Source organism: Cebus imitator, unplaced genomic scaffold (genome assembly GCF_001604975.1).
Source record: "Cebus imitator isolate Cc_AM_T3 unplaced genomic scaffold, Cebus_imitator-1.0 Scaffold216, whole genome shotgun sequence".
Classification (NCBI taxonomy): domain Eukaryota; kingdom Metazoa; phylum Chordata; class Mammalia; order Primates; family Cebidae; genus Cebus; species Cebus imitator.
The window spans coordinates 591,419-614,838 of record NW_016107531.1 but is presented as its reverse complement, the minus strand read 5'-3'; the positions used below and the strand labels follow the sequence as shown (position 1 = coordinate 614,838).

The window sequence follows — 23,420 nt, the reverse complement described above, 5'->3', positions numbered from 1 at the left end:
TTAAGAGATGGGGTTTCACCATGTTGGCCAGGATGGTCTCAAACTCCTGACCTCAGGTGATTCACCCACCTTGGCCTCCCAAAGTGCTGGGATTATAGGCATGAGCCACCACACCCGGCCTCCAATTTTTTTTTTTAAGAGACTGGATCCTGCTGTGTTGTCCAAGCTGGTCTTGAACTCCTGCCCTCAAGCAATCCTCTCACTTCAGCCTCCCAAGTAGCAGGGACTACAGGTGCATACCTGTCATTTTTTTCCAATTTAATTCCACTGTGGTCAAAGAACATACTTTGTATGAGTTGAATCCTTTGAAATTGATCAAGACTTGTTTCATGGGTGGAATATGTTCTGAGTGCGTTTGAAAATAATGTGTATTCTGCTGTTGTTGGGTGGAGTATTTTGTAAATGTGGTCAAGTTGGGTTTGTTTGTTTGTTTGGAAACAGGATCTCATTCTGTTGCCCAGGCTAGAGTGTGTGGTGTGATCATATCTCACTGCAACCTTGAACTTGTGAGCTCCAGCAGTCCTCCTGCCCTACTGTCCCGAGTAGCTAGGACTACAGGTGTGAGCCACTATACTCAGCTAATTTTTGGGTATTTTGTAGAAACAGAGACAGAGCCTTACTTTGTTTCCCAAGCTGGTCTCAAACTCCTGACTTCAAGCAGTCCTCCTGCCTCAGCCTTCCAAAGTGCTGGGATTATAGGTGAGAGCCACCATACCTGGCCTGGTTTTAGAATCTTTTTTTTTTTTTTTTTTCCCTACTAACAAAATCAGGGTTTTATTCAATCTTCTTTCTCTTTGACCTCTGTGATATATGGAGGTGGTTTTATTTTGCATTTCCAGCCGGCTTCCAGACTTGCCTCCTCTCTGATTTGAAACTCACACGTTGCTGATGTTCTGTCATGAGGCTCCAACTGCACCTGCAATAGAGACTCTAAACCCCCAAGGACAGCATTTAGAGTCTTTCCCAGCCTGGCCTCAGCTGACATTTCCAGATGTACATTGTGCCAAGGACAATGTTTTAGAATCTTAGACAAGATTTTAGAATCTTAAACAGTATACTTTCATTTCTGGCCTCCCAGACTTTGAACCATGATTCTCATGCATTTTACTGTTACACGTGTTATAAACCTGCAGTGTATTGTTTTATTTTTGCTTTAAATAGTCACTTATCTTTTAGATACTTAAATAGGCCGGGAGCAGTGGCTCACACCTGTAATCCCAGCACTTCGGGAGGCCAAGGTGAGTGAATCATCCAAGGTCAGGAGTTCAAGATCAGCCTTGCCAACATGGTAAAACCCCGTCTCTACTAAAAATACAAAAATTAGCCAGGTGTGGTGGCATGCACCTGTAATTCCAGCTACTCAGGAGGCTGAGGCAGGAGAATTGCTTGAACGTTGGAGGCACATGTGGCACTGAGCCAAGAGCTGCACTCCAGCCTGGGCGACAAAGCAAGACTCCGTCTCAGTGAATGAATGAATGAATGAATGTTGTGAACACTATTAGAGGCTCGCCTCAGTGAGGACTGATAGTAGCCAGTGCATTTATCTGTTAGTAAACTAAGAAACAAATGATCAAAGATTATTTCCTTTTTATTTATGACCTTTTATTCAGTTCAGTCTATAATCTGTGCCTGGTCCTAGGGGTAGAAAGGTCTGTGACTTGGTCCTGCCCCCAGGCAGCTCATCTTGTAGAGGCAGACATAACAGAAGTAGCTGCTGTGATATGGCGTGTGCTCTGTTGGAGAAAACTGGATCATGAAACAAGGAAAAATGTTTCTAGAATGCTCTTAGGACATGTTGCCAAGGACTGTTGATCATGTTGCGCTTGATGGTGAATGCTTGGAAGCAGCCTGGGTGGAGGGCAGGGAGTTACTTTTGCTAAGGAGCCGGCTCAGAGTGGATTCTGTAATCCGAGCCTCATCTGAAGCGTGAGTCTGTACCTCCCTGCAGAATTGCCAGGTTTCATGCAGGAATTCAGTGGCCTCTGATTGGAGGGCTGGTGCTGGTGGGATAATGAACTAGGTAGTGTCGGCAGAGGTGATTGGCTGGGCTCTGCTGCAGTGAGAATGCAGACTGGATGCTCGAGCTCGGCTTGGGTGATGAGCGAGGACAGCTGAATAATTGGGAGCTCGAAGTTCCTTCTGCCTCTGGGAGTGGTCTGCTTGGCTGTCGCGTTTTCCTTTTTTTTAAAAAAGCCAGACGTTTGCTCACCGTCATCTGCAGAAGTCAGTTTTTATTGAAGAAGCTCCAGCTGCTTTCTCCTTATTGCCGGCAGCCCGGCAAGGCTCCCTTAGAGTGAGCTACTTCTCAGGCCGGGCACGACAGCAGTGCTAGCACATTTGAAAAAGCAGGAAACTGCCCCTGCATGCAGAGCTTCCAGCCTGAGAACTCCCAGGCCGGTCTTCCCAGCAGCTGTGTAGCCAGAGAGCCTTGGTATTGTGGTCACATCCCTCAAAAGTGAACAGTCACCATCGGAGGCGTTTGGAGGAGACCGTGATGTTGCAGATGCTGTGGCATTTCCTAGCTAGCTTTCTCCCCAGGGCTGGGTGCCAAAGCTCCAGAGAGGGGGACGATCATGAAGTCAGAGGCACCCCAGCCCCTGCCCGGAGAGACCAGATGGCAAGCTTTTTGGGGAAACAGGACGGAAGGGCTGAGGCCACGGAAAAGAGACCCACCATTTTGCTGGTGGTTGGACCTGCAGATCAGTTTCCTAAGGTAATGTTGGCCTCAGGAGGACCTCCTAGTTTAGGGACTGGTCTGGGATCATTTTCCTGGGGAAAAAATGACTGTGGGGAGGAAGGGAGAACTCATAACATTAGTTTGGGGTTCAGGGAGAAGTGGTAGGCAATGAGGAGGCCCACAAATTCCATCTAAAATCTTTCTGTGGCACCTGTGAAAGCTACATTACCCACTGCAGTCACCCCAGTGTGGCTGTTGGGGGAGGTCGCAATAGATTTGCCTTAGGATTTGTTAGTTTGGCTGAAGAAAGCCATTTGAAAGTAAGGGACAAACTGTGAAAGTGTGCCTTAGCTTATCTGAACAGCTCAGGAAGGGCGAGAGAGTGCACATCCACCATGGAACCCCGTTGCTGGGAGCTATGGGGGTGGTCTTGGCATCCTGAAGGTCACAGTCCCCTTGCCTGGGTCCGACCCATCTTTCCTTTGGGTCTGGGAGGAAGAGTGAAGGCGTGAGACTGGGTCCGAGGAGATGCTGGAGTCATGAGGCGCAGAGGCTGGTGCCCCTTTGGGAATGACTGCGGGTCTGCCAACTGCGGGGTCTTTCATCCCTCCCGAGCCCTGAGCGTGAGTTACCATCCTCACAAGAGCCAAGGTAAGTGGTAGTATCCCCATTTCGGGGATGAGGAAACCGAGGTACAGAATGGTTACATTCCTTGCCAAGGGTTAAACAACTAAAAAGAGGTGGAGCTGAGATTTCGTCCCCCAAATCCTTGCCCTGTGCTGCCTTATTTTCCCTTAGGAAAGCAGTTTTTAATGAAACTAATGGAGTATTCAGTATTAAAAAGGAAATTGCCATTTGGCTCAGATTTCTCCTACCTGCCAGAGTGACCTGGTTCACCTCCTGAGCTTTGGTTATTTTAGAATCTTTTTACTCAGGATAAAAAGCAGAGAAGAAAAGGAGATTCTGCCCTGTTTGGCACATTGTAGATACTGCAGAAATGTTAAGTTGAAATACCTTGCCTTTGCTAATAGAGACTTTTGATGTAATAACACTTGCAGTCCTATGGGCACTGGGAAGAAGTCCTCATCTTTGACAGGTTCCTTCCAAGTGGAGCAGTGGGTCTCTTAGAGTCTGTTATGCCCAAGATGTGCATACTTAATATGCAAAGAGAGGGTGTCACTTTGTACCTTTTGATTGTTTTAGACAAGATTGGAAATGGCTGTGGCACTAGCTTTGTGAGCAACTTTTATCCATAGACCTGCTTGCCTTATTACTACCTTGAATGGCTGACTGCCTTTTAAAATCACCTATTTTTGTCTTCAGTAATTAACTGCACTATTTTTCAGCATCATACAGTACCCCCTTGCCAGCTCTCCCCCCAGAGGTGGCCTCAGGGTAGAACTTTCTGTTCTGAACAGCTTAGTTCCCGGCCTGCAGAATCGAGAGACCCACACCTTTTACTGGCTGATCCCCAGAAGAGAGACAGTTCAGCTGGCTGCAAATTGGGGGAGCCCCAAGTGGGAGATGAGGCAGGGTTTGAAGCAAGGGAGAAAGCACATCTGGGCAGCCACAAAGCAGAGAGACCAAGAACCGGAGTAACAGCAGCAGGGATGCAGCCCCTGTCCTTGCCCAGAGCAGTGCTCTGAAGGTGTTTGGGGTTTGTGATCACTGACTGGGGCTGGCCTCACCAATTCTCTCATGAAAGGACCTCCAGAATGTTTTGGAAACATTTTTGAAAAGTTCACTTTAGGCCGGGTACAGTGGCTCACAGCTATAATCCCAGCACTTTGGGAGGCCAAGGTGGGGGATCACGAGGTCAGGAGTTCAAGACCAGCCTTGTCAATATGGCGAAACCCCATCTCTACTAAAAATACAAAACTTAGCAGGGTGTGGTAGTGCACACCTATAGTCCCAGCTACTAGGGAGGCTGAGACAGGAGAACCGCTTGAACCTCGGAGGTGGAGGTTGCAGTGAGCCGAGATTATGCGCCACTGAACTCCATCCTGGGTAGCAGAGCAAGATTGCATCTCAAAAAAAAAAAAAAAGAAGAAAAAGAGAAACACACTTTGGTTCTCTGGCTTCTCACTGTCCCAGAAGCACTACTTTGTTTTGCTCTCACTTCCCCTGTTTAAATATGTCTGCTAGTGAGTCAGGTTCCTGCAAGCTTTTATTCTAGGAACTGCTCCAGCTTTTCCCTTTATCTTTGTCCTACAATTAATCTGCAGTTGGAGAAGAAAGCCATTACTCTGGAGTGGGAGGTGCCCTCAGCGGCATTCAAGCTTTCAAATCCTGAGGGGCTGTCTTCTCGGAAGCACAGAGAATTTTGCTCATTGTGTGTGTAATTGCCAAGTGTAGGTAGGTTTCATTGGAAACTGGCTACACTAGGCTGTCATGGCAACCTGATCATCAAATGACAGTGTGGCCACAGCTGCCAATGAGGTTTGAGAGCCTTAAGGGTGGGTGGGGCTTGCAGCTGGATGCTGGCAACGCTCCCTCCACATATTAATATTTCTGGCTCAGTCTGAGTCATTGCAGAGGAGGGGAGAGGAACTTTCTGACCTAATGCTACACTCCCAGAGGCACTGTACCTGCCCTGTTCTTATTCGTGATATTCCGGCCCTTACAGGAAGCACTTGCTGTCTTCTGGCATGTAACAGAGTGGTAGAACAAGGAAAGCTTTTGGTGGCATTGGCAGATTTGCTGTGAGAAGATGCTCAGGAGAGGAACTGCTACTTTATAGATTAATTGCAATCTGATGCCACTGAATCCTAAGGGACCTAGTGTTGCTGTCACTATTTACAAATACTAGTCACAGGAATGGACGTCGGAGGAGCTGAAACAGATGGGGGTCTATGCCACCAAGTCAGAATAATAAAGAACAGAGAGGAATCACACACAATGTGTGCTGTGCCCAGATCTTGGAGTGCTGAGCGGGCTGGTGTGAAACATCAGGGCTGAAACCCAAGGCCTGCTTTAGTTCTTCCGTAATCTAGTTCTCATAGAGGTGTTCAGAAGCTATGACACAAGCACGGTTTTTGGTTGTTTTTAGATAGGGCTCAATTTGCTCAAGTTACACCTTTCCCACACACCTACTGCCTTCCAGTATGAGGTATTACCTCCTGTCATTCCCAGTGTCTGGCTTACCGGCATTCTTTGGGAACTGAATACTGTTATCTCAGTTTTGGGTGCTGTTTGAAGTGGATGTTGTAATAGGAGCCCTGGGTGCAAGGCCCTGCCTTGCATTGACAGGCTTTGGGAATTGGGCAAATCAGGTCACCTCTCCCAGGCCTGTTTGCTCCACTCAGAGATTAAGGGATGATCCCAGAGCCCTTCTGGGCCCCGCAGTCTGCAATTCCAGAAATAGAGTAGTTGTCCTGGACACTAGGCACCTGGAGATTGGCTTATTTGGGTAGAATTCTCCATTTTTACATGAAGATGGAGTTCTGAATTGCCTGTGGAACTCAGTAGGACGGATAATTTAAATAAGCAAATGCCAATTGAAGTTTATCCAATGAAGACATTCTGTGGGACCCAGTCACGGCAGCAAATAGGTTAGAACCCTTTTTAAAAACTAATATTGGAGTAGAATTGATGTTAGTATTGTAAAATAACATCTTGACAAGTACATGCAGACCATTTCAGAGAACATTTCCTGACCCCATGATACTGTTGGTCTGTGTATAGCTTTGTTATGATCAAGGAGATTCCATTCTTTTTTTTTTCTAGAAAACAATTGTTCCTATTTGATAAACTTTAATAATTTTGCCTTATAATATAGAATATAAGTTTCAGGCTGGGCACAGTGGCTCACGTTTGTAATCCCAGCACTGTGAGAGGCCAAGGAGGGCAGATCACTTGAGGTCAGGAGTTTGAGACCAGCCTGACAAACATGGTAAAACCCTATCGCTACTAAAAATACAAAAATTAGCTGGGCATGTTCGTGGGTTCCTGTAGTCCCAGCTGCTCAGGAGGCCGAGGCAGGATAATCGCTTGAACCCGGGAGGTGGAAGTTGTAGTGAGCTGAGATTATACCACTGCACTCCAGCCTGGGCGACAGAGCGAGATTCCATCTTAGGAAATAAAAAGAAGAAGAAGAATACATGTTTCACTTTTATTTAGTATCATTTTCAAATCTCTTCTCAGATTTCTTTTGTTAAATATGTTATAAAACTCAATAGTACAGTTATATGTACCATAATTATTTTTAAAATACACTTTATTAGAAAATAAAATATTCAATTTTACTTAAAAAAATTTGCTTTTTTATATTAGAATGACTGTAGTCATCACTAAAATGAGTGACTTAACAGATCTGTGTAATTTATTTTAGTTTCAGAAGCAAATATGAATAATTTAACAAAGGAAGACCAGCTTTTTTTTTTAAAGGGCAACATCTCATTCTATAAAATAGAATGAGCATTCCTGAAGACGAGCATTTTAAGGCTTAGCTCTTTTTTTTTTGAGACGGAGTCTCACTCTGTTGCCCAGGCAGGAGTGGTGCAATGGTAGTCTCGGCTCACTGCAACTTCCACCTCCCAGGTTCAAGTGAGTCTCCTGCCTCAGCCTCCTAAATACCTGTGATTACAGGTGTCTGCCACCATGCCCAGCTAATTTTTGCATTTTTAGTAGAGACAGGATTTCACCATGTTGGCCAGGATGGTCTCGATCTCCTGACCTTGTGATCCACCCGCCTCAGCCTCCCAAAGTACTGGGATTACAGGCATGAGCCACTGGGCCCGGCAACTTGAACCTTTTTTAAAATAAAATAATAGAGGCTAGGCACAGTGGCTCATGCCTGTAGTCTCAGTACTTTGAGAGGCCGAAGCAAGCAGATCACTTGAGGCCAGGAGTTGGAAACCAGTCTGGCCAACATGGTGAAATCCAGTCTCTACTAAAAATACAAAAATTAGCCAGGCGTGGTGGTGGGCGCCTGTAATCCCAACTACTTGGGAGGCTGAGGCACAAGAATCACTTGAACCTGGGAAATGGAGGTTTCAGCCTGGGTGACAGAGTGAGAGTCTGTCTCAATAATAATAAAAATGATAGATTATCTTGTTCATTTCAGTATAATGCCCTGACAACTCTATTTGCAGGTGCTCAGGAAAATAGGCCTTCGTCAAGCACGGTCATAAGTTTGTTTCTTGGGGTCTCAGAGGCCCCCTGAGCTGATTCACTCATTTGGAAGCTGTTTATGAAGCACCTTATTTGATCAAGGCAAGATGTTAACTCCAGACAAGGAGATCCAAGGGTTTGAAGCAAGAGCCTTCTACCTTCAAGGACCCTGGTGGTAGAGATAAGAAGCCTGTTAAAATAGCCCAAGGCAGAACATTCTGGATTGTGCAGCTTAAGAGACAGCTGAGTGTCATGGATTTAGTAGAGGCTGAACAGGAATCTGCCTGGATAATCCAGTGAAACCTCATAGGATCTGCCACTAGGGTAGTCCAAGACCTGTTCTCACAGACTTGTTATCAGATCTCTGTTAGAAGGGCCTAAATGTCATATCACGTGTCATAATCTCTGTTTCATAATGTTGTGTGTAAGTATCAACATCTTCTAACACCCTCTTTACGAGTTAACAACAAGCTTTTTAGTGCATTAAGAAGTCCTTTTACTTCTGTGATCCCCAAGGAATAGCTATCCATTTTTATCCATCCCAGTAGTGGGAAGATGTAGTCTATATTAGGAAGTGGCGCACTGTGGAAGGAACAAGGGTGAGACTGAGCCTGTTCTCATCTTGGTGACGTGGTCTCTTCCTCCGCAGCACGAATCAGGGGGGAAGGAAGGAGTGGAGAATTCAGCCCGGCCTGCAGAGGATCGTCCTCCCCTGAAAAGGTCGTTCTAAAACTGTTGCCCAGTAGAAGTTTCCGTGATGGCGGAAATGCCCAGTGACTATGTGTGGCTATCCGGGGGAACTGAGTTTGTTCATTTCATTTTATTTTAATGAATTTACTTTTTTTTCTTTATTGCCAGAGTTCTTTTGGCTATTAATGAATTTACTTTTTTTTGAGACACAGTTTCCCTCTTGCTCAGGCTGGAGTACAATGGCGCAATCTGAGCTCATTGCAACCTCTGCCTCCTGTGTTCAAGAGGAGCCCACCGCTATACCCGGCTAATTTCTGTATTTTTAGAGATGGGGTTTCGCCATGTTGGTCAGGCTGGTCATGAACTCCTGACCTCGGGTGATCCGCCCTCCGCGGCCTTCCAAAATGTTGGGATTACAGGCATGAGCCGCCATGCCCAGTTGGCTATGACTTTATATTTAAAAAGCTTCTGTGTTGAACAGCAAAGTTCTAGCTGTGAGTAAGACTGGACTTCTATGTGTTCTGAGTGGACGTGGGCATTGAAGACTGTGGGTCTCATGTGAGGCCTCGGCTGACCCCAGATTGATGCTTATGGGGAGTCCATCAGCATGGTGCCCTCTTCCCATCCCCATCATGTCAGTTCCTGGGCACTCTGGGGCCCCCAGGCGAAAGCTGGTTCCTCAGTGCTCACATTGCAGAATGGCCTGGAAAAGGTTTCAATGCACTGATCACATGTGGGCTGTGAAGGGCACATGTGGTCTATGGAGTTCCCTGAAGCAGGAGCCAGCTAGAACTGTGCCAGGAGTCATGTGTGGCCAGGGCCTCGGCCAGCCAGAGCAGCTCCCCTGCAGGATACATGGACCCGTGGTGGGGTCCACTTTCCAGGGCACCTGGCTCTCAGCCACCCCTCAGCCTCCTCTCATAGCTGAACTGGACCATTTTCAGTGGTGATCAGCTCTGTCTCTATCTACTGATCTTTTGATTGGGAATGATTTACTAAAAGGAGAAAACTGTTGTGTTGTGTGACGAGTTTGGGGATCTTGTGTGAAAACAGGCTATACGCTGTTTGTTCATTTGGAGGGGTTGGCAGCCAGAGGGTGAAGGTTTGTTTGGGCTCCGTACCTAGTATCCAGGCAAGCAGAATGTGTCACCCAGCCTCTTCTCCAAGAGTTAACTGCAGGGAGGGAGCTGTGACGTCAGCCCTGATCTTTGTGCCTCTCACTTGAGCAACCTGATGCGCCTTCTCCCCCGGGCTCTATGTTCATTGGCTGTTAGCAGACCTGTCGTGGGTGGGTTTTTTTTTTTTTTTTTTTTTTTTTTTACGGCGTTTCGCTCTTGTTACCCAGGCTGGAGTGCAATGGCGCGATCTCGGCTTACCACAACCTCCACCTCCTGGGTTCAAGTGATTCTCCTGCCACAGCCTCCTGAGTAGCTGGGATTATGGACGTGAGCCACCACGCCTGGACTTCTTTTTCTTTTTTCAATTAAGCAAAAGGGTGGGGCTTAAGCAGCCAATGATAGCTGAGGCCCGGCTTGTCTTATGCAAGTTTCCCGGGACCGGCTGCATTTAGAGAACTTGCTCCCGGTGGCGAGGGCAGCAGAGCACCCAGCAGGCCACCAGCATGCTCTGCCTGTGCCTGTATGTGCCAGTCATTGGGGAGGCCCAGACCGAGTTCCAGTACTTTGAGTCCAAGGGGCTCCCTGCCGAGCTGAAATCCATCTTCAAGCTCAGTGTATTCATCCCCTCCCAGGAGTTCTCCACCTACCGCCAGTGGAAGCAGGTCTGTGGGGGGACTGCGCAGGGGGGAGAGGCGCGTTCAACCGGTATTTGTTGAGTGAATGGCTGAGCGTGCATGAACCGTCCCCCGCTGACAGGAAAGAATGTCTGAAATGTAGGAGGTTTTCCCATTGTCTTGTGGCTATGGCCGGCACGTGTACGTCACCGGAGTGACTGGTTTTCATGTGACTTCCCGGGAAGGCTGGAATTCTAGCGAAGGCTGTTATGGGAGATGGGCTTTCGGAAAGGAAATTCCTTTTGCTGGAATGAGGGGGGTGTTCCTGAGAAGTACAGGGCCCCAAAGGGGTGTAGGGGGCAGGCCAGGAACACATGGGAGAAGGCAGGGAGGCCCAGGAGTTGGGAGGGTGCTACGGGGTGGAGCTGCCATCCCTGATGTGGGGGTGAGAAGCCTTCTCGACCCTCAGACATCCCAGGGAGCAGGGCCTGTGTCCACCCTGAAGGTTGGGAAGCTCAGCTGCGGAGTCTGAGGGCCCCTTGCCTCCTCAGCTTCTCCTTCTCGGGTAATCAGCTTCCCTGATACCCACCCCCCATGCCCACTGTGCACTGAGGAGGATCTGCATATCCAAGGAAGGAGACAGAAGGAGTCCCAGGCCCTGTGAGGCAGAAGCAAGCACTTTGAGAATGTGTTGAAGCCAGCTGCGGCGAGCACACCCTCTGCTCCGGGTGTCTGTGTGGCAGCGCCCACCCCAGGGAGGCACGTGGCTCACCCTGGCAACAGGCAGCTGGGTACCAGAGGGCTCTGTGCTTAATGTTCGCCTTCTCTGTAAGTGGCTTTTCCACTCTATTTCCATTCCTGTCAGGGATCTGGAGCAGTCACCCTATAGGTGATTTATGTCGCCCTTGGCTGAGAGCACAGATGCCCACAGGAAGTTAAATGTAACCTCAGATAGCAGATAAAATATGTTCGAGCATCTGTCCCACATTCCAGCCACACCCCTCGCATTAGCCTTTTGATCACACCAGGTCACGGGGTATCTGTCCAGGCCTCCCTGCCCCTGGTACCCTTGGCAGCTGAAGAATCACAAGGCACTGTCAGCAGTGTGTCTACAAGAGAGGCATGGGGGTGATCCTTTGAGGACCAAGCTAGCCAGTGGGACATCCAATTCCAAACCCCTGACTGGCTGTCAGTTGATTTCTCTCGGTGAGAAGTGTGGGGGACACAGGAAGACCATATCATCTTCCTTGGGAGATTCTCGGTTCCAGTTTTGGGTTCCAGATTCAGGGTGTAGCTGAGTTAGGGTGACTCACTTTCATCCCCCACATTCTGGAAGTTAGTCTCCAGGGTGGCGGCAGGATCTGCAGGGAGGTGGCCTGGGAGGACCACAGCCTGACTTGCATCCCGCCCACCACTTCCCTAGCTGTCTGACCTTGTGTAAATATTTAGCCTCTCTCAACTCCTGTTTCCTTCTCTGTAAAATGGGGGAAATGGCATTTCCTACCTCCTAGAGCTGTTTGCGAGGGGCGAGTGTTATTAGAAGCAAAGCATTTAGCACGCCCTGCAGCCCGTGCTGGGTGCTGGGGAGATGGGCGCTCTCATGAAGTCCCAGTTGCCAGGCATCCGAAACCATTAACAGCTGCTGAATGAAGCCCACCTCCTGGGAAGCGGGGACATGGTGGCGGTATTTTTGGAACCTCACAGCCAAGGAACAGAGTCTCTCGAGTCACTAAAGTGGTTTTCAGTGACTGATTGAGAGAGCCAGGGTGGTGGTATTATCTGGCTTCCCAGAGAGCAAGGACTGGCAGTACCATCAAGCACATACCCTTGGCTCCCCACACTTCACCAGCCTCGGGTGCTCTCTGGCAGGGTCTGGCTGTGCCCCCTATTTTCATCCTGGCCACCAAATTATTCTGGGACTAATGCCACCTTTAGGAGAGAAAGAGCAAGCTGCAGCGTTCTTATCGGAAATGGCCATCCCCAGGTCTCAGCAGGGAGCATGTGTGGTTGAAGCCTGGGTCCAGGGACCCAGGGACGGCACTGCAATGGGGCCAAGCAGCTAACCCTGGCTGTACAGCACGTGGGTCTTCAGACTGAGAGTGCACCCAGCTGTCCCTGTTAGCCTCTGTCCAGAGGGCTCTTCCCGGGCTCCTTGTTCCCTCTCTGCTTGGGAGGGAGGTTCTGGCCAGCACTTGGGGCTCTAGGTGGTGGCTCTGGCATGTGAGTAAATTGCCATGGTGGCTCTGGGAGAAGAGCAGAAGCATCTTGGGGCCAGCTCTGCTCTCGGATTAGTGCAGTCATTGCCTGGGGACGGGGCCTCACAAGGGACAAGGAAAGGCTGATTGAGGAGCCAAAACCGAAAACCTTACTTTTCTTTTCTAGAAAATTGTACAAGCTGGGGATAAGGACCTCGATGGGCAACTAGACTTTGAAGAATTTGTCCATTATCTCCAAGATCATGAGAAGAAACTGAGGCTAGTGTTTAAGAGTTTGGACAAAAAGAATGATGGTGAGTGCCGCCTTCAGAGCTGCAACTGGTCCAGCCTCGGGCCCCTCCGTGCGCCCGGCTCCTGTTCACAGCCTCTGTTCTTGTAGGACGCATCGACGCACAGGAGATCATGCAGTCCCTGCGGGACCTGGGAGTTAAGATATCTGAACAGCAGGCAGAAAAAATTCTCAAGAGGTGAGTGCTCAGCCGGCCTCTGCATTTGGATTAAGTGTGATGAAAGGAAGACTCTGAGGCTAACCCTGCGATGCCATTCCCTGTGCTGACGCTGTCGCTCTGAACTTGGCCTTCTCATGGTTTGAAAGGATGAATAAGTAACCCCCCCTGGAGGCCAGCCCCTCCCCAGGCTTGCAGGCCAGCTTTCATTTGAAGATTCACAGATCACCTGGAATTTTGCCCATCGGCCAGCAGCCCATGAAGTGAAAACTGATTTGGGGGTGGTTCCAGTAGGTAAAAGGCCCGCACAGAGCACCTGTGCATGTGTTGGGGGTGGTGCAGAGGGGCTCACACTGCAGCCTTTATCCCAGGTAAATTTCTTCCCCATGCTGGTAACTTGCACTTAACGCTTTAGTCAGAGGTGCTGCCCCAAAAGATAACTCCCTGGTGAGGAGCAGCTGCCAGGAAATTGCACGGAACAGCCCCAGAGTCGCATCTGTCCTGGCTGGGCCTTCCCAAGACCCTGTGGACTGAACATTGGCCGGTCCTCGGGGACAGCAGCCCTGGCACCCGCTCCCTGGTCTCCTGGCTGGGCCTTCCCAAAACCCTGCGGGCTGAAGACTGGCTGGTCCTCAGGGACAGCAGCCCTGGCGCCCACGCCCTGGGTTCAGTCGCTGTGGCGGGCTCATCTCATGCTGTGCTGTGCCCACGTCTCTGGGTGTGTGCTTGCTTCACTAACATGGCTCTGAGCACTTATGCGTATTGTTTCTCCTCTCTCCTCTGCATCCTTTGTCTGTCTGTCAGAATACGAACGGGCCATTTCTGGGGCCCTGTCACCTAGTAAGTATCCGTGTAGCTCGCGACTGCCTCCCTTGACTTCTGTGCCTGATCAGAACGGGGTTCTTGTGGGCCATTATATTCCCATTGTTGTGCTAAGTGGGGTGTGGAGCCCCCTGCCCTTTCTCCTGGGGGCAGAGGCGCCTCCTGTGTTTTCTGGGCAGCCAAGGCACCTGCCCTTGGCTCACTGGGAGGCGGCTGAGGGGGTGCAGCTGGCGGGTGGGCATGTGGACCCGTGGGCAGCCTCGCCTCTGTCTTGCAGCATGGATAAAAACGGCACGATGACCATTGACTGGAACGAGTGGAGAGACTACCACCTCCTGCACCCTGTGGAAAACATCCCGGAGATCATCCTCTACTGGAAGCATTCCACGGTGAGCCCCGCGCCCCAGGGGCCCTGAGCCCAGCGCCACTCAGAGTGCGGCCGAGGTTTTCCAGCTGCCTCCTCTTCCACAGGAGACTGTCCCCTCCTCTGCCAGCCCAGTAGAGCTCTCCACATGCTCCCCCTGTTCTGGCACCGGCCAACCTGAACAGCCCCATCGTTCACACACAGGATTCCTCTTCCAGGAACACCTTCTGTCCCCACATGCTTGCTGCTCTTCAGGGCCCACTTCAGGTGCCCCTTTCCACGGTGCTGCCTGTTCTCCCAAAGCTGGTGTGACCCTTCCTCCCAGTGGGAGGGGGCGGAGGCAGAAGCTATTCTGCAGAGAGCTATGAGGTGTCCCCACGGTGGCACACTTGCTGCCCATTCACCCCCGTCCACCGTGGTTTCATGTTCAGAAATGCGAGTCTGTGTCAGCCTCTGCCCCTGAGCCCCTCAGCATGGCGTGTCCCTCTCTTGAGTCCTGGTGTGCAGTTCTGACCCCCTGGACCGTCCACTCCAGGAGGGGAGGCCAGAGGTGCTCCTCATCTGCCTTTCACAGTGCCAGGCCAGGGTTTGTTGAGTGAACTTAAGTGGACAGCTCAGGGGTGGGAGCAGCTGGCCCGGAGCTCTGGCCTTTAGCCCTGGGATCAGAGCAGAGGTGGCTCTGATCAGCTCGGATGCCACTCGGAGAGAGGTTACGCAGGCAGTGAGTCCTCATGTTTGCCGAGGCCTTGCATAATGTTCTGCCAGTGTGATCCGGTTACACGTGAGGTTTCGGGTGGCTTTTACCCCGACTTGATCCCTCTAGCACAGCCAGCCTGGTGACCTCACACAGGCCTCGTGAGCTTTTCTTGCAGGAGCTCCCTGGCAGCATTGGGAAGGGTTGGTGAATGGTTTTAGAACTGGCACCTTCCTGCTGTGTTCAGCTAAGACTCTAACCTGTGCCTCTCCAGGGCCCCAGTTGGGGTGAGAGCTCTGCTGCCTTCAGAGTGAAGGGGAAGGGCCCCAGCCCGCTTCCTACCCAGGGTCCCTGGCCTAGAGCCATGCTAGAGGGTACAAGGTGACCGGTGCCAGCAGCCTTGCCCCAAGGGTCCTGAATCAGGCTTGTGCCATCTTTCCTCACAGATCTTTGATGTGGGTGAGAATCTGACAGTCCCTGATGAGTTCACAGTGGAGGAGAGGCAGACGGGGATGTGGTGGAGACACCTGGTGGCAGGAGGTGGGGCAGGGGCCGTATCCCGAACCTGCACCGCCCCCCTGGACAGACTCAAGGTGCTCATGCAGGTATGCAGGGAAAAGGCCCCAGACCGGGGGGCGGGGGGGCAGTTTTCACTTGGTGGATGCTGCTTGGCTACTTTTCCCTTTCTCTGACTGGTGCCGACTTTGGGCCAAACTTCCAACCCAATAAATTAGACTGGAATTATTGCTCAGACCGGAGTACCATCGGATCTACTCTAGGTGACATTTTGTGCAGAGCGGATCTAATTTTATCTGAGGCATTTAAGCCAGGCATCATATTACAAGGGCATAAGGTGGACAAGTGAAGCCAGGGAGGCTGGGTGAGGCAGGAACCAATTTCTGTAAGCACATCTTGTCCTCACCTGACCCAGACACCAGTCGGAAACCACGCCATTACCTTGGCCAGGTACACAAATCCACATCCAAACAACAGAGATAAGCTGGGCTGATGTCAAGGCAGAATTGTGAAACTGACCGACACGATGACACTTGTGGACTTTGATGTCTGAATGGTGACTGGCCACCACCTGTCTCCTTGCTCGTACCTAACCTTGTTCCAGGAGCCCAGCTTGGAAGAGCTGCCTCCGTTCCCTCCCCCCTGCCTCGCCGGGCCTCCCGGTGCTGCACAGAGACAAAGGAAGCAGGTGGTTCAGGGCAGAGAGCCTTGGGCTTGGACTCTGCCCGGGGCGCCACCACAGCTGCCTCCCTCCCTCTTGTGGCCTTGAGCAAACCCCTTTCCCTCCCAGGACTTCCCCTCCTCTGTGAAAATAGGGGCTTGTTTTTTTAGCAGAATGATCAGGAATGTTGTAGAGATTAAAAGCAGGCCTTGGGTGAAATGATAGAAGGCCTGGGATGTGTCTTTAAACCAGCATGGGTTGGGGCAGCAGGAGCTAGAGATTGGCTATGGTTTGATCATTGTCGAAGCTGAGTGGGCATTTATTCTATTTTTTAATATGTTTGAAATTTTTTTTATAATAAACTCGATTTTTAAAAATTGTTATTTTGAGACAGAGTCTTGCTCTGTCGCCCAGGTTAGAGTGCTGTGGTGTGATCTTGATTCACCGCAACCTCTGCCCCTGGGTTCAAGCAATTCTCCTGCCTCAGCCTCCCTAGTAGCTGGGATTACAGGCGCACCCCACCATGCCCAGCTAATTTTTGTATTTCTAGTAGAGACAGTTTTGCCATGTTGGCCAGGCTGGTCTCGAACTCCTCACCTCATGTGATCCGCCTGCCTCAGCCTCCCAAAGTGCTGGGATTACAGGCATGAGCTACCATGCCCAGCCTTTTTTTTTTTCCTGAGACAGTCTCACTCTGTCTCCAGGCTGGAGTACAGTGGCGCAATCTCGGCTCACTGCAACCTCTACCTCCCGGGTTCAAGCGATTCTCCGTGCCTCAGCCTCCCAAGTAGCTGGAATTACAAGCATGTACCACCACACCGGCTAACTTCCGTATTTTTAGTAGAGATGGGGTTTTACTATGTTGGAGGGCTGGTCTCAAACTCCTAACCTCAAGTGATCCACCCTCCTCAGACTCCCGAGGTGCTGGGATTACAGGTCTGAGCCACCCTGCCTGGCCTTGATTTTTTTTTTTTTTTTTTTTTTTTTTTTTTGAGGTTATCTTTACGGAGCTGTGAAGAACAAGGCTGGCAACCAGTGGATGCCCAGTACTAGCTGAACCTCACTTAGCCAAAGGGTTACTTTGGTCTCGTGGTGCCAAGCTCATCTGCAAAACCCACGGAAGAAAGACCCTTCTCTTTGGCCTCAGCTGGTTGGCCAGCAGAAGCTCTTGGCCTGGTGAGGCAGCCGTGTGGCCCTCGGGTCCATCTGACTGCTTGCTCCTCTCTCCCAGGTCCACGCCTCCCGCAGCAACCACATGGGCATTGTTGGCGGCTTCACCCAGATGATTAGAGAAGGAGGGGCCAGGTCACTCTGGCGGGGCAATGGCATCAACGTCCTCAAAATTGCCCCCGAATCGGCCATCAAATTCATGGCCTATGAGCAGGTGAGGACTCAGCTCCCCAGAGAGCGTCACTGGCCAGCGGCTACTCACTGCTTGCACTTGCTGGCTTTCCCTGGACTGAGCTCCCTGACACTTGGAGCCAGGAGCCAGCCAGGGGACGGCAGGGCGAGGCGAAAGGCCTGGGCTCGCCATCAGTTCCCTACATTTCTGGGCAGCATAAAATGTGCCAGGGACTCCAGGGCTCAGCTGAGACTGGCTCCAGGAGGAAGGGAGGGGCAGCAGCAGGTGCCCCAGCTTCTGGGTATATCGGGTGGTTTCTTTGCTCCTGGTTCTAGATCAAGCGCCTTGTTGGCAGTGACCATGAGACTCTGAGGATTCACGAGAGGCTTGTGGCAGGGTCCTTGGCAGGAGCCATCGCCCAGAGCAGCATCTACCCAATGGAGGTGAGGGGCCGCCTCAGTCCTGGGACAAGCAGTGTGCCTGGGGCTAGGGAGAGGCACAGGCTGTGCTCACGCTTCCCATTGCTCCTGTTGTGCAGGTCCTGAAGACCCGGATGGCGCTGCGGAAAACAGGCCAGTACTCGGGCATGCTGGACTGCGCCAGGAGGATCCTGGCCAGAGAGGGGGTGGCTGCCTTCTACAAAGGCTATGTCCCCAACATGCTGGGCATCATCCCCTACGCCGGCATCGACCTAGCAGTCTACGAGGTGAGCTCAAGAGGGCTCAGGCCCCTGGCCCAAGCCAGACAGGTTTAGAAACCCCCTCCCAGCACACCTCCGCCTGCTGTCTCCCTCCTTGACAGATGCATGGTTAGCGCAGGAAACCACTGCGTCTCCTTCCAGCTCCTCTGTTCATTGCAAGGCTTTCCTTTACCCTGCCTGTCCCTGGCAGCCCCCAGCAGCTCCTGTGAGCCCTGCCCCTAGGTTCTGCGTCGCCAGGGGCTCAGCAGGCAGATCTCCAGAGCAGGGTGGCCCCAGGGGCTCAAAGGCCCCAGCATGCTCCAGACAGACCCCAGAAGTCAGCCCTTCTGTGTGGGGAAGGAGGTGTTCCCTCTGCCTTGTCCTGGAATTCCCAGTGACAGCAGAAACAGGGCAGCCAGGCCTGGGCCCGGCAGCTGGGTTCCAGTGGCCTGAGGATCCAGTAACAGCCCCACCTCCCATCTCTTGCTGCTCACAAGCCCTTCCTAGGGCTTATCCCATGCTCCCTTCCCCTTCTAGACGCTCAAGAATGCCTGGCTGCAGCGCTATGCAGTGAACAGTGCAGACCCCGGCGTGTTTGTGCTCCTGGCCTGTGGCACCATGTCCAGTACCTGTGGTCAGCTGGCCAGCTACCCCCTGGCCCTAGTCAGGACCCGAATGCAGGCACAAGGTAAGGCTGGCCCTGAGCAGTCTTTTGGGAGGTCAGAGGGTGCAGACAGAAGCATCTGACTAGTGGTCTCTGTCCTGCAGCCTCCATTGAGGGCGCTCCGGAGGTGACCATGAGCAGCCTCTTCAAACAGATCCTGCGGACCGAGGGGGCATTTGGGCTGTACAGGGGGCTGGCCCCCAACTTCATGAAGGTCATCCCAGCCGTGAGCATCAGCTATGTGGTCTACGAGAACCTGAAGATCACCCTGGGCGTGCAGTCGCGGTGACGGGGGGAGGGCCGCCATGCGGTGAACTCACTGATCCTGGGCCGCTGCCCGGGGTATGCAGCCATCTCATTCTGTGAATGTGCCAACACTAAGCTGACTCGAGCCAAGCTGTGAAAACCCTGGACGCACCCGCAGGGAGGGTGGGGAGAGCTGGCAGGCCCGGGGCTGGTCCTGCTGACCCCGGCAGATCCTCCTATTGGTTCCAGGGAAGACCATAGGCATTCCTCAGGGTCCAGGGTCAGCAGGCTCTGGGCTCACATGTGTAGGGACGGGACATTTTCTGCAGTGCCTGCCAATAGTGAGCTTGGAGGCTGGCTTAGTTCTTCCATTTCATCTTTGCAGCCAGGGGTTGGCACGGCCCCTGCCCTCTGGCCTGCCACGTATCTCCCTGTTCCCCTCTGCTTCCTGCCTCACTGCTGATGTGATAGGGTGGGAGGAGGGCTGCAGCCCACATCTCACCACGCATCCAATCCCGAAATCTATGATAAAAGGTGAGGTCACGTGGCCTCCCAGGCCCCATTTCCCAGCCTATGGCATTGACACCAACTTGGCTGTGCCAGGAAGAGGAAAGGGTCTGGCCTTGCGCTGACTGGCATCTGCGCCCTGCTGATGGCTGGGGCTCCTGGGCATGCGTGGGAGTGCAGGGGCTTGGGCCGCCTGACCTGGCTGCACCGAAGGCAAGTGCTGGGGCTTACGGTGCTCCGAGCTGGCCCGGGCCCTGCCAGGACTGGCACCAGCTCCAAACCAAACTCACTGTCCCCACTGTGGCCCGAGGGCAGTGGAACACTGTGTTTGAGGGAGAAGGGCAGAGCGTTTGTATGTCCTGGAGAGGGAAGGAAAAGGTATTGGAGGCCTTAATTATGCATTGTTGGGAAAAGGGTTTTGTCAAGAAAGACAAGCTGGACACAGGAGCGAGTTCTGTGCTTCCAGAGGAAGACAAGGGAGCCGGGAGTTTGGCTGTCTGCTCAGAGTCTGTTCTGATGTCCCTGGGGGTTCCTGTCCAACCCCTGCAGGGGCACAGCGGGACCAGCCTCACATTCCACTCACGTCACTGCTTGGAACCTATTTATTTTGTATTTATTTGAACAGAGTTATGTCCTATTTTTATAGATTTGTTTAATAGCTTGTCATTTTCAAGTTCATTTTTTATTCATATTTATGTTCATGGTTGATTGACTGTACCTTCCCAAGCCCGCCTAGTGGGGTGGGAAGAGGAGGAAGCAGGGGCCTTGGGCAGCCATAGTCTTAGAATTTCAGAGAAATTCTTGGGACTGAAGGCAGAGGAGCGGCCAGAAGGCAGCAGCCCTGGCTTCGTTCCTTTGGCAGATTAGGGAAGGACTTGCCCCACCCCCAGGGAGCCTTAGGATTTCAAGATTTGACTGGGGGCTTGGGGGGGATCCCCAATAAACTTGAAGGTGGAAGTCCAGTCATCTTCTGCGCTGGGGGGTTTTCTGTATTTCACTCTTTCTGAACGGCAAGGCAGTGAGGTACCTCTCACCATGCATTTGCAGTGGGCAGGGCTGAAAGAGAGGGTGGGGGGCTGGCTCCCTCCCTCTCAGCCTTCTGCTGCCCTTGCTCAACAATGCCAGCCCACTGGCAACGCCGGCCCACTAGCAAACCTTCAATAGGATGCAAAGATCAATGCAAAAATTACTGTTATATATGAATATATATAGTTATAACTGGAATCGTCAAAAAGCAAATTAAGAAAGAATTGGAAGATGGAAGTTGTCATTTAAAGAAGCCTTCTAATAAAGTTATTTCAAAGCTTATCTTGGAGCCAGGATTTTTCTGACAGGGGCATGGGTGGTCTAGGGGTATTGATGTGTTAGAAAATGAACCCGTGTCTCCCCTCTGAAGCCTGGGCAGCACCCCCTTTGCTTCTTAGAGGCATTTCCTCTTTAATGGGTGTTTGTTCTGTTTGGGGTGTGCTAACAGTCACCAGTGCCCTGAGTTGCTGTGTAGGGTCATTCCTCAGCCTGTCTCAGAAGCAGGGAGGGAGGGGTGGTCTCTCCTACCGCCGGAAGTGCCATCTTCACAGGGACATCAAGGACATCACTGGGCTTCTCTCCCTCCTCCCAGCTGCACCCCCCCAGTCTCACTCCACTCCTGCCTCCCCACACCCTCTCAGTAACCTCATCCCCCTCAGGATTACCTTTAATATCTATATTTAGATGACCCTCCTTTTATACTTGAACCAACTCCAGCCTCATCAGTATAACTGAACTCCACATCCCCTTAAACAGCACCTCGAGCGCAGCGTGTTGGAAGCCAAACCCTTCATTTTCCTCCCAAAATCTGCTTCCATTTTCCTCATGCCAGCAAACACAACTTCTTTCTTCTGTGAACCTAAAGCAGACAGCTTGTAGTCAGCCTGACTCTGCACTTAACCTCTGTTCTAGGGCAGTCCACCAACAAATACCCTCAGCTCCACCCTCAAAATAGATCTGCTCTCTGACTGATTCTCATGCCCTCACCCCTGCCACCATCAAATGCAATGTCATGTCTCACCTGGACAATCGCAAGACCTAAACTACTTCCCCCTGCTTCCCTTCACTCTCCACCCCAAGCCCGAGGGACCCTTCGAAAACCTAAGTACATAGCCGGGCGTGGTGACAGGTGCCTGTAGTCCCAGCTACTCGGGAGGCTGAGGCAGGAGAATGACTTGAACCCGGGAGCAGAGGTTTCAGTGAGCCAAGATCACACCACTGCACTCCAGCCTGGGCAACAAGAGTGAAACTCCATCTCAGACAAAAACAGAAAAGAAATAAGAAGGGGCCCGGTGTCATTCTCCATCTGCCTTCTCTTTCTCCCCTGCACTTTTCAAGTCAATTATACTACTTATTTTCATCGCCAGGTTTCATTCTGTTCCCTCACCCTTGAATGTGAACTCCTTAAGGGTGGCCATGTCTGTTGGCTTTGTTCACTGCTGCTCCCAGCACCTGGAGCCTAAACAGTGTTCAGTGAATCCTTAACATCCAGGTGTTTCTTGGTGTCATCAACAGAATTATGCCCCTGCCACAAGATGTCCATGTCCTAATCCCCAGAACCTGTGAATCCCATTATATGGCCAAGGTGAATGAAGGTAGCAGATGGCATGACGGTTGCTAATCAGCCGACCTTCAAACAGGGAGATTATCCCGAGTGTAGTCACAAGCGTTCTTCAGTGTGGATAAGGAGGCAGGAGAGAGGAGAGACACGGCATGAGAAGGACTCAGCCCTCTGCTGCTGGCTTGAAGGTAGAGGAAGGGGCCACAAGCCAAGGAACACAGGCAGCCTCCAGAAGCTGGAAAGGTACAGAAGTAGATCCTCCCCTTCCTTCCCTGGAGGCTCCGGAAGGAACACAGCTCTGCAGACACCTTGATTTTAGCCCCGTGAGGCCCATTTCAGACTTCTGACCTCAGAACTGTAGACCTACGTTATTTAAGCCACTTCCCACCTACTGTCCCCCCTGGTGGAGATAAAATCCCCTTAGTCAGGGTTTCTTTTTTTCTTTTTCTTTTTTTTTTTTTTTTTTGAGACGGAGTCTTGCTCTGTCGCCAGGCTGGAGTGCAGTGCAGTGGTGCAATCTCAGCTCACTGCAACCTCCGCCTCCTGGCTTTAAGCAGTTCTTCCGCCTCAGCCTCCCATGTAGCTGGGACCACAGGCGTGTGCCACCACACCTGGCTAATTTTTGTATTTTTAGTAGAGACGGGGTTTCACCATGTTGGCCAGGATGGTCTTGATCTCTTGACCTCTTGATCCACCCACCTCGGCCTCCCAAAGTGCTGGGATTATAGGCCTGAGCCACTGCGCCCCGCCCTAGTCAGGGTTTCTAACCATAGCCCTGGGCAGGGAAGGGCACGGGGGACAGGGGGCACATCTCAAGGTCTGATTTGAGGCACGATGCTCCCCCAGGCCCATCTGAATCCGGCTGGCATAGAAGCTCCAGGGGAGCCCTGGGGCAGGGGGTAGGGCGGGTGGTTGGCAGACCCCTCCTCTTCCACCAGGAAGCCCAAGCTCTGTGGGGCCCTCTCAGACACTCAGGTCTTTGGGGACACAGTCACAGCTGCCTGCTCTCAGGGAAGGCCCCAACAACCCGGAGCTGGGCCACCCTGATCCAGAGAACAAGGGGTCAGGGCAGCTGCAGAGTGGCTTCCCATAGACAGACTGGGACAGTCGAAGTCCCTGTTCCACAGCATCTAAGCTGAGTGACCTTGGGCAAGTCACAACACCTCTCTGAGCCTGTTTGCTTGTCTATTAGATGAGAAGAGCAAGATGAGCCTGGGAGGGCTGTTGGAAAGTTGAACCGAAACGAGGCAGGAAATGGGATTTGACGGGTCCTACCGGCTTCATCTCCCAGCTGCCCTTCTTCTCCGGCATTCAGACACGCTCGCAGTAATCCCGCCTTAATCGTCTCTGCCTGGGATCTCCCACATCTTCGAGAAAATCCAGAGCCAACCCGAGAGCCACCTGAGCCATGCGGTCTGGTGGGTCCTTCTTGCGGGGCACTGCCCATGCAGGACTTCACTTAGCT

General features: G+C 51.7%; 1 protein-coding gene across 6 annotated transcripts in view; it reads left to right on the top strand.

The window, feature by feature from the left end:
* SLC25A25 (solute carrier family 25 member 25) overlaps positions 1 to 20,674 on the top strand; it is a 37,050-nt gene extending 16,376 nt beyond the window's left edge. The window contains exons 1-11 of one of the 6 annotated variants that reach the window (XM_017549035.2): positions 1,574 to 2,713; positions 12,594 to 12,720; positions 12,807 to 12,894; positions 13,678 to 13,713; positions 13,973 to 14,084; positions 15,200 to 15,358; positions 17,162 to 17,314; positions 17,608 to 17,715; positions 17,811 to 17,978; positions 18,489 to 18,639; positions 18,720 to 20,674. In XM_017549035.2, the coding sequence (XP_017404524.1) occupies positions 2,495 to 2,713; positions 12,594 to 12,720; positions 12,807 to 12,894; positions 13,678 to 13,713; positions 13,973 to 14,084; positions 15,200 to 15,358; positions 17,162 to 17,314; positions 17,608 to 17,715; positions 17,811 to 17,978; positions 18,489 to 18,639; positions 18,720 to 18,904 (1,506 nt within the window). In that variant the 5' untranslated portion in view covers positions 1,574 to 2,494 and the 3' untranslated portion in view covers positions 18,905 to 20,674. Of the gene's footprint in view, positions 1 to 1,573; positions 2,714 to 9,992; positions 10,260 to 12,593; positions 12,721 to 12,806; positions 12,895 to 13,677; positions 13,714 to 13,972; positions 14,085 to 15,199; positions 15,359 to 17,161; positions 17,315 to 17,607; positions 17,716 to 17,810; positions 17,979 to 18,488; positions 18,640 to 18,719 lie in introns of those variants that run through there. The other 5 variants (XM_017549037.2, XM_017549033.1, XM_017549036.2 and 2 more) reach the window with 5 other exon arrangements.
* The last annotated feature ends 2,746 nt before the right edge of the window (positions 20,675 to 23,420 follow it).